This window comes from Uncinocarpus reesii, genomic scaffold, assembly GCF_000003515.1.
Source record: "Uncinocarpus reesii 1704 scaffold_5 genomic scaffold, whole genome shotgun sequence".
NCBI classification, from domain to species: domain Eukaryota; kingdom Fungi; phylum Ascomycota; class Eurotiomycetes; order Onygenales; family Onygenaceae; genus Uncinocarpus; species Uncinocarpus reesii.
This window is the reverse complement of record NW_003052496.1, coordinates 2,024,699-2,034,670: the sequence shown is the minus strand read 5'-3', so window position 1 is coordinate 2,034,670 and position 9,972 is coordinate 2,024,699. Positions and strand designations below refer to the sequence as shown.

The following is a 9,972-nucleotide window of genomic DNA, read 5'->3' as shown; positions in this document are numbered from 1 at the left end:
ACGGAATATACTTTTGGGCAAGATATGACCGTAGTTGTCGACATTTACAAAGGCACCTCGAGCTCCTGCGGCTTAACTCCCGAGGATGTGAAGACCCTGTTTGGGAATTCTGAGCAGGTCGTGAAATTCTCGATGGATTTCCAGGATGCGTTGAAGCAAGCTGCCAAGAGTGTATACGTGCTGCCCAAATCACAGCGCTGGCTGAGCAAACGGGCCAGTAGGTACACTGCAAGTACTATCGTTCCAGAAACCCCGGAAATGTCAGATGACGAAAAGGATCGAAAGACGACAATCGGCCAGGCGTTCATGGAGCTGATTGGTCGAATGGAAAAGGTTTACTCGGAGTACTTGAAGAATCACGATGCTGCCAACAAGACTCTGGATTCTCTCCTGAAGGATAAGAATAAAAATGTGAGCATTTGGCTGAAAGAATGTCGGGACTGGGCATCAGATCTTACTGCGGCCTGGAATCTGGACTCTTTGCTGGTTAAACCGGTGCAGCGAGTGCTCAAATACCCTTTGCTGTTGACTGAACTGCTCAGTACGACACCGACGGACCACCCCGACCATGCTGCCATTGCTGACGCTCTTCGGGAAACGACTGCAATGTCGGTACGTATTAATGACATGAAAAAGCGAGCCGACCTCGTGGGACAAGTCGTGAGTAGTCGAAAGCGCAAGGAATCGGATGTTCGAGCAGGATTATCAAAGGCGTTTGGACGTCGCACGGAGAAGCTAAAGCAACATGTTGGCCTTTCGGAAATGTTCACGGACAAGGAGTATGATATACTCTCACAAAAGTTTGGCGACAATTTCTTCCAGTTGCAGCTTATCATGCGTGACGTGGAACTTTATATGACAGAGATGCATAACTCGGTAAACAAGTTCAACGACTTCATCATCGCGATTGAAGCCTATATGACTGTCGCACCGTCAAATTATCCAGAGCTAGAGAGTAAGTGGTGTCGGTTCAGGTTGGCGGCAAAAGATATTATCGCAGTGGCTCTGGTTGATCATGCAAGTTACCCTCCTCAGTCATGAGTCTAGTGCAAGCTAACGATGTTATTTAGCTTGCTTCGGTCCGGAAAAGTGTTATCAACCCGATGGTGACTCTTTTAAAACTGCACGATGGGCCGCAGAGAGTGATGCAGAAGCGAAATAAACGGTTGCTCGACTATGTGAAGTATAAAGCTGTCAAAGATCGTGGCGACAAACCGGACAAGAAGACCGCAGAGCTTGGGGAGCAATTTATCGCCCTGAATGTCACTTTGAAGGAAGAGCTTCCACAGCTCTTGTCTCTGACTGGCAAGTTGATGGAGGCGTGCCTAAATAATTTCGTTCAGCTCCAGACCGTTTGGCACACCCTGATGCAAAAGCGACTTGGTTATACCATTGATCGAATGCCGCAGGACGTTGCTCAGATCATCAACGACTGGTCGGGCGATTTCACATTCAGCGAAGCTCAAGTTCTCTCGCTCGGTGTTTGCAATGGTACTGTTCTCGCCGACACGGTGAATGTCCATAATTTCAGCGCGCCCTCGACATCACATGGTGCGGAAACGGCATCGTCAAGAAGGCCGTCCAGCACCACAACAAGAACATTCTCCGTTGAGCATGGCACGTCCCCCAAGGTGTCTGTGGAGTTTGGGGCAAATCCACCTGTGAGTTTCATGCAATCACCCTCGCACGGAGAAAGTTTTATGCACCATCCCAACGGATCGCATGCCCATATTGGCGGACGCTCACGCACCAACTCCAACTTCTCCGGCACTCATATACCTTCCATGAATACCGTGGTGAATGCGCCAACACGTTCCAGTGCCACTCCAAGTACTGGGGCCGCAAGCAACACATCGTACCGTACTACCGATGCGTCTCCGCTCCTCCCGCAACTCTCCCTTGATACACCACGCTTTCCAGAATTCTTATCCGATCCGCTTTCGCCAGGTTATAATCCTAATAGCAATGGCAGCCGGCCCAATCCGCCCAACATTGCCGAACACCCTTCGTCGCCCGATGCTTCCCGGTACTCAGGTTTCTTCTCCTCTGCAATGCCAATGGCGGAATCGTCGACGCCGCTCACACCACCGGATTCTCAACCGGGACCCAAGGAACCCAAAGTCTTGTTTCTGGCTGCCAGCATGTTTGAATTCAACATTGACCGCGCGCGTCGAGAAGCTGGGTATCCGTACCTGACGTATGTCGCGGGGGAGATATTCGATGTCATTGGAGAGAAGGGCGACCTGTGGCTGGCGAGGAACCAAGATGACCCGACGCACCAGGTGGGATGGATCTGGACGAAACACTTTGCGAAACTTGCGGGATGAAAAGTATCGTTATTTTTTGCCTTTTTATTATGAAAGGGTAGTCCGATGATTTCGTCGCGATGTTCTGTACGAAAAAAGCAAAAGTTCAGCTGGCTGTTTCATCGCACGTCAATTCCCTCTTCGATTTCGGCGACATTGCTTTTCTCTCAGCTCAGAGGGAGCTTTTTCTTTCCTGTCTTTTCTACTATCCCTTTTGATCCTTTCCCTTTTTTTGATTGAATATTTTGGCATATTTTGAATAGCTGTTGCACTTTTTACGCGGTCATATGTTGTGTGTCTCTTTAGCAAGGGCGAAAGGCATATATGGGCGCAGGGACTATGAATCAGGGTCTACTTCTTCAGATGCGATGATAATGTCCGAACCTTTACTCTGGCTTCTTCATTTTTTCTTTCTTCACTTCTTCGGGATCCCACCGGGGCCGCTTTATTATTTATACCATTTTTCTTTTCCCCTTTTTGGCCAGTTTATTTTGCCCTCTTGGGGTTTCCGTCGATCTTTTTGACTCCCATTTCCTTCTCGAATACTTTTGTGACGATATATTTGTTTAGGGATCATGTCGAAAGGCTTTAGCGCGCTTGTCGCTGTTGTATGTGCTCTTTTTTTTTCAATTTTTGATGGCTGTCTGGCGCTTGTTCTTCTCGACTACCCCCTCTTGTTCGCTTCAATGATATCAGTTTTACTAGATATTTTATTCGTGCCAGTTGCTCAGAATGCGATAAAGGGGAACATCGAGCTCGATAGTCTCCCCCCTTTTCTTTTTCCCGAATCCTAGAAACGACCCATGTCCAACCCAACCACAGAAATGCTTTCCAAAGGGCACTATTCAAAAATAATGCAAGCCACGCCCCGTCTAGACCTCTTCGTCGACGGCATTGCAGGGTATCTGATTGGCGAGCAGGCTCAAATGAAATGGCCCATCTCGATCGCCTGCCAAGGGCCGCAGTGGCGGATTCTTCGCTTCTGTTGGACGTGAGGGGAAATGAAGAGCCCGCAGCAACCCGGCAGCTCTGCCAGCTGGTGCCGGCCACGACAAGAGCACGACATCGGTGATTCTGCATGGACGTACAAATGCCCAGCTTGATGTCGCTTTGAGTGTTTTTTATTTTATATATTTTTCCCGCCTTTCTTGTTCCTGCTCCCTTCGCTTTTTCCCGGTTTGTCGCTGTTGTGCACGTGAGGCCAGTCCAATTCTTACATCATCGCCTGGCGCTTCTCTCTTGTCTGAAGTTGATTCCAACGCCGACGAAGAGTTGAACGTCCCCATCTTCCACTACGCCAGTTAACGAATTTGACTTACGATTGACGCTGCTACGACTCTTTTGTTCTGAACCCCGTTTGTTTTTGTCCCCCGTTTTCCTCTGCAGTGAGACCCGGAGTCGGTATGTTTCATCGTCAAACCCCCCTAGTTTGCTGCGATCTTCCTTGCTCGACATGGTTACATCGGAGCTGCAAGACCTTCTCGTTCAACAGAGAATCGTTTTTGCATTTGAACGAAGCCCAGGCCCGATTTCTCCTTTGGAAGGATTTCTGCGATGCGCGTTTTCGAGTTGAGGTCTAGAACACTGACGTCGTTCCAAAACTAGAGAGGAACTAGATACAATTAACGAGTCGTGAATCAACTGATATCGAGAGCTTTTGCCCGGCTGCATAAACCAAGCTTGGTGAACTATATACGTTGAACGCCGAATTTACACGCTTCGGGTAAAAAGAAAGGAGGAAATATACATATACGCGCCTATGATGGGTGAAGGTAGCTTTCATCGATTCCGCGACCGAATGCGCGGGCGATTGGCCGAGCCGGTATGTTGATTCGAGCCGTTGTGCGCTTTCACTTACTCTGGTCGTTCCCTTTGTTGCGTCCGTTCCGAAGATGGGGCCTTTCTGTGTCACTGTTTTCGGTTTCGGTACTGTACTGGGGAATACTTGGAACGAACGTTTCTCGCGGCTTTACATTCTGCTCCGATAAGCATCGTGATTTGTTTGTTACTCTTTTGTTTGCTCCCTTTTTTTTTTCCGGTTTCTCTCGGCGGCGAGGCTGTTGGGCTCCTCGGCTCGTCAGCTTTTCGCCGTTCACGAGTAGCGTGAATGCGACTTCATTTCCTACTCATGAGCTTTGATCATGGGTTTTGAGAGACTATTGGGGTGTGTCCGGAGGCTTTTCTGTGCTGACTTGACGCAGGCCAGCCCTGACGATACCTATCTTACATGTAAGTCAACAACTTTGTCTGAATGTCCTTGATGGCGTACTAACATCCCTGTTAGACCATGACATTAGCTGTACGTCGGCTCTTCAGTTAATACACCGGGTACTTTTGCTAGAGTAGGACCTTGCGAACTGATAAATTGGTAGTGACGAATGAAGACGTTGATACGCTGAAGAATGACTGGCTGACGGATAATGTGGGTGCCAATGGATCAGCTCATTCAGTCTCGCAAGCTAACGTTCGTCTCAATAGGTTATCGCGTTCTGGGAAGAGTACGCTTCTAACTATCCCTTCTTCTTCATCGCGTAGATGTTTAAAACTGGCCAGGTACCTCGAGCGCGAAGTCATTTCACAATATCAAACCACCAACATCATCCTCCTACGACCCAGTATGTCGTATCTACTCTACCGGACACATGACCCTCGCACGTTACAAGGAGCGCTACCCGACTTTTCAAAAGCCAGCCATATTTTCCTACCCATAAATGATTGCCGTAGCCTGACAGAAGCCGAGGGCGGCACACACTGGTCTTTGCTCCTCGTTTCAGTTGTTGATGGGGTTGCGTTCCATTACGATTCCCTTCCCCCAGGAAATCGCAACGAAGCCCTGAGAGTCGCGCAAAAAGTTAGCATGATCCTCGATCGTGGATTCCGCTTCGTTCAACTCGACGATTCCCCTGTCCAGGAAAATAGCAGCGACTGCGGCGTTTTCGTTTGCTTGACCATGCGACATCTTTTGATCAATAGGCTGCTAAAGGCTTGCACCAGCGAGAAGGTCAGTATGAGTCTCGGTGGCAAGAAAGTCAACGCTTCGGCGGGAAGAAGGGAGATGGTGCGGATAATCGACCGTTTCAGGAAAAAGAAAGACCATAAAAGCTCGTACGTTCCGACTTTTATTTTTTTCTTGAGCCTCCTCACTGCCATCATCCTGGCGGTCATGCCTCACTCCGCTTTATTCCCCGACCTGCACTCTTTCTATAAACAGATCCCTCCGTATTGGCAACAGGTTCTCGATACAGGGAAACACCTTGCTAAGATTGATTTCCGGCGATTCCGCGAGGGTTGGAGATTCTAGGCCTACTCCAAATTCGCATAAGAAAACGTTTCCGAAACTATCGCTCAGCCCAGCGCGAAACGGATAACCAATTAACCCCGCAACCGCAGCGTCCATTCCCATCCTCACTCATTCATAGTTTATGCTTGGAGTTCACCAGCGACATTTTCTCTTTCACAGTTATATTATTGACCCACGAAACCGGCGAACATTACGAAACGGATACCTGCCCTCGCGAATTTTGTGGAATCGTCGGCGGATGTAATCATAGCAAACATGGTGTTTTCTCTTTTTTTTTTTTTTTTTTTTTTTTTTTTCAAGGCGCAAGTGGGAACCTGCAGATTCAGCGCAGGAAGATTGGTGAGACTATAGGATAACAGGCTCAGAGAGCATTCTTTCATATTTTTTCTTTTTGTTTCCTTTTTGCAACTTAATTTTTGAGTGGTGCATTGATGATTCCCTCCCGATTGTTAACAGTTAATACTCCAGTGATTATGGACAGAGAAGGCTTAATCCAATTTGATTATTAGGAATAGAAATATAGCTATTCAAGCCGTATTCCATAAGTCATTCTAAAAGTGTTCTCAAAAGCAAGTAAATGTCAACAGCACAAAGACTTGTATGTTTTGCTTTGCTTTTCCCAATTTAGCAGGCAGCCCCACAGATGATGTCAGCCGAGTTCGTTTCCACGTGCCGAATGCCAAGACTATCTGAGATTCTAGAAGCCTGCCGTTTTTGGTAATATAGACAACGTCGATCTTCAGCGGTTGCATAATGTATGTTCAACGAGGAGCAATGGGGCTACGGGGAACAATAAGGATTATTCACAGATTGAAACCATGTAGAGTAAGCTAAATTAGCCGTATGCTACCGAAAATCTTTTTCAGACCTGCGCTTTGCCCCTTACTTCTCATCACTGTGTGCTAACAAAAAGGTCTTTCTTAGCAATGCCAGCACAGCAGGAGGACTTATTCCAGATCACCGATATCTTTTCAGAATGGCCTCAAGCAGAACCGCATTCCAGCCGCGTACTATCGCGGCGGAACATCTCGTGGCGTGATATTCCAGACCAAAGATCTTCCCTTGGCCCGCGCGGACTGGGCCCCCATATTTCTCGGCGTGATGGGTTCGCCGGATTCGAATGGACGCCAACTTGACGGCCTGGGAGGTGGCATATCGAGCTTATCGAAGATATGCGTCGTGGGCCCATCGGATAGACCGGGAATTGACGTGGAGTTTACGTTTGTGCAGGTCGGGGTGAAATCTACGGATATTGATTATTCGGGGAATTGTGGGAATTTGAGCAGTGCGATTGGCCCGTTTGCTGTGGATTCGGGGATTATTAGGCCAACGTGCGAGTATGGGGATGTGACCGTGCGGATATATAATACTAATACGGATAAGGTTATTGAGGCTACGTTTCCGGTGCATGGTGGTGAGGCGCTGGCGCATGGTGACTTTGCGATCGACGGGGTGGCCGGGACCGCTGCAAAAGTTAAGCTTGATTTCATAAAGCCTAGTGGTTCGAAGACTGGGAAGATGTTGCCAACGGGGAACGTGGTGGATTATTTCGACGGTATCAGGACTACGTGTGTGGATGTGGGGAATCCGTCGGTGTTTGTCTCGGCTGAGGAGCTTGGTGTTAGTGGAACTATACTTCCCGATGAGACGCAGAACGTACCTGGATTGCTGGACAGGTTGGAGTCGATTAGACAACAAGCTACGATGAAGATGGGGATGGCGAGTACTCCAAGAGAGGTCCCGGCGTCGATTCCGAAAATATGTTTCGTCTCTCAACCCAGTTCGCATTCGTTGCTCTCTGGGGAGATATTAGACGGTGATTCCGTTGATGTCGTGGTGCGTGCGATTTCTGTGGGCCAGCCGCACAGGGCGTTGCCGATAACGACGAGTTTGAGCCTTGCCGTCGCAGCGAAGATCCAGGGTTCTGTGGTCAACCAACTTGTTCGGGCCAGCGTGGAAGATAAGGAAGAATTGGTGATTGGGCATTCTAGCGGGAAACTAGTGGTTGGCGCGAGTATCAAGGCTGATGGAGAAGTCGAGAAGGCTTCTGTTTATCGAACGGCGAGGAGATTGATGGACGGCATTATATACTGGAAATGAGTGTTCGTACGAAACCCTACCTCCTGTTAGAGCCTTAATATAACCAATGCGAGAAACCGCTTTAGGCCTGATACATACCTCTTAGCAATCATCCACAAACATAATCACGTCTCTCGAATCTTGAAGCAAACTCTCCCCCTGAACGGCGTCCGTACACACTCTTCACACAAAAGTAGGCGTTCTTCGATAGACGTCCGAAGCTCGTTGACTTGTATATGACCCATACCTCAAAGCTTCAACTGGATTCTCCTAGCTTGTGCTTAAGGTCTGATTCTAGAATCATAACGCTGTAATCGATTCTCATTCCGCCTTGTACGCCATGCGGCTTCCACTTTTAAGGACTGTCGTCAACTTTAGCTCTATGGGGCCACGCAATGAAGCCCCACGGCTCCACTGTGGCTCGAGGTAGGAAGCTGTGAAGCAGAGACGCGGTATTGTTGTCCTAGACTTGCCATTTTATGTCCGTCTGACATTTCACTGCTTCGCCGTCGTTATGCGAGCATCTCAGAGTAGACAACGAGCTTGGGGATCCTGCAGTCAGAACAGAGAACCAGACGCAGAGGATTTCGTACGGATATATAACACAAACCTGATCCTACTTTTCTATACTGACACTCGTCTAACTCGCAGCTATAGCTATTGAAGGTGGGCAGCATGATTTGATTCGCAGTTCCTTGCGAATTTATAGCATTCTGGCTAGCGGGTTGATGCGCCGCGGCTCTCCGGATGAAAATACCAATGAAATTGGTACCTATCGCCTCCTCGCTACATGCCCATTATAACTCGAGCATCGATTTCTAGGAATCAATGCAGCTTACATGTCAATACACGAATAACCATCACCCCACGTCTCTTCTCGTAATGCAACACAGGTCCAAAATGGTACAAAACAGTAGGAGGCACCTGCCGTTTCCTGCTGGAATGGATGTAAACAAGCTGTAGTTTCCCAAAATAGAAACCCACTCCTTCTAGAAGAGGTAACCCGGAAACTCCCAACGGCAAGCACGCTCCCCCGACAACACGCTGCTCCTACCCAAAACAAAGGGAATTGCCTGTTATGGAAGCCACAGCACGCCTCGAGGGTATAAATGCGAGGCTGTCCCTCTGTTTTCCTTTTGTTTTTCTTCTTCTTCTTCTCTTTTTCAAGTTCCATGCTTACCATACCATCCATACCATACATACTGCTATCACATATTACCATCACGTATAGTTACCATGTCTTCATATCACATTCCAGGTATCCCTGTTGTGCCGAACGACCGTGCGGCCCGACGGCGCAACGGACCTGATTTCGTTTCATGGCCTCACAAGGTGAGCTACAAGCCCGCCTGGGTGAGGCCCTCCTCCCCTGTCACCTCCCCTTCTACCCGCCAGGTCTCTATCTCTTCTTCTGTGGATGCCCGCAATGAGTCCTTCTCATCAGCTGGATCCTCCGTCGTTCGAGCTGCGCTGAGTCGCAATTCTCGTCCTACCTGCCCCGATACCCTTCCATCCCGTCAGGTCTCTGTCTCTTCTTCCGTAGATGCCCGCAATGAGTCTTTCTCATCAGCTGGATCTTCCGTCATCCGTGCTGCGGTTAAGCGCAACCGCAGTGCTCTTTCTACTGCTTCTCTTCCATCCCGCCAGGTCTCTGTTTCTTCTTCTGTGGATGCCCGCAATGAGTCTTTCTCATCTGCTGGATCCTCTGTTGTTCGAGCTGCGCTGAGTCGCAATGTTCGTTCCGCCCCTGCCCGCCCCGATGCCCCTCCATCCCGCCAGGTCTCTGTTTCTTCATCTATCGATGCTCGCAATGAGTCTTTCTCATCTGCTGGATCTTCCATTATTCGTGCTGCGATTAGTCGCGATGCGCGTCCCGCTGTCCCTTCCCGTCCTTCCCTTGCCCAACGCGCTGCTGCTTCTCGTGTTGCTTCCAGCAACACACGCCATAACGAGTCATTCTCCTCTGTTGGATCTTCTGTGGGTCGCACTGCGCTTCGCCGCCCTGCCAATTCCACTGATCTCGCCCGGTCCTGCCATCACTGCTCGCTCCGTTGGATCGGACCGGTCCTTCCCTTGCTGAACGCGCTGGTTGTCGTCTGTGCTTGCTCGCAGCAATGCATCATCATCCACCTTCATCTTCTCCTTCATCTTCTTTGTCTGCATGCGACCGACGACCTACTACCTACTGCTGGATCCGGTGGATGGACTCAGTCGTTCCCTTAGCTGAACTAGCTGGCTGCTGGTCTTGCTGCTCCCAGGCAATGCATGCATCATCCTCCTCCTCTT

General features: G+C 49.2%; 4 protein-coding genes across 4 annotated transcripts; 3 read left to right on the top strand and 1 right to left on the bottom strand.

Annotated features, from left to right (window-relative positions):
- Positions 1-606: 606 nt before the first annotated feature.
- On the top strand, positions 607-2,327 carry UREG_07748 (uncharacterized protein; the record flags this gene model as incomplete). The annotated part of the gene is made up of 2 exons (XM_002582929.1): positions 607-876; positions 1,071-2,327. 2 exons carry the CDS (start codon positions 607-609, stop codon positions 2,325-2,327), a joined length of 1,527 nt encoding a protein of 508 aa, XP_002582975.1.
- Positions 2,328-3,178: 851 nt separating this feature from the next.
- On the bottom strand, positions 3,179-3,761 carry UREG_07747 (uncharacterized protein; the record flags this gene model as incomplete). The annotated part of the gene is made up of 2 exons (XM_002582928.1): positions 3,179-3,414; positions 3,626-3,761. 2 exons carry the CDS (start codon positions 3,759-3,761, stop codon positions 3,179-3,181), a joined length of 372 nt encoding a protein of 123 aa, XP_002582974.1.
- Positions 3,762-4,447: 686 nt separating this feature from the next.
- UREG_07746 (uncharacterized protein) lies at positions 4,448-7,707 on the top strand (the record flags this gene model as incomplete). Its single annotated transcript, XM_002582927.1, has 9 exons — positions 4,448-4,535; positions 4,591-4,605; positions 4,679-4,770; positions 4,842-4,921; positions 5,031-5,411; positions 5,908-5,946; positions 6,195-6,205; positions 6,334-6,362; positions 6,532-7,707. 9 exons carry the CDS (start codon positions 4,448-4,450, stop codon positions 7,705-7,707), a joined length of 1,911 nt encoding a protein of 636 aa, XP_002582973.1.
- A 1,215-nt stretch (positions 7,708-8,922) lies between these two features.
- On the top strand, positions 8,923-9,909 carry UREG_07745 (uncharacterized protein; the record flags this gene model as incomplete). Its single annotated transcript, XM_002582926.1, has 1 exon — positions 8,923-9,909. The coding sequence occupies one exon, from the start codon at positions 8,923-8,925 to the stop codon at positions 9,907-9,909; it is 987 nt and encodes a 328-aa protein (XP_002582972.1).
- Positions 9,910-9,972: the final 63 nt, after the last annotated feature.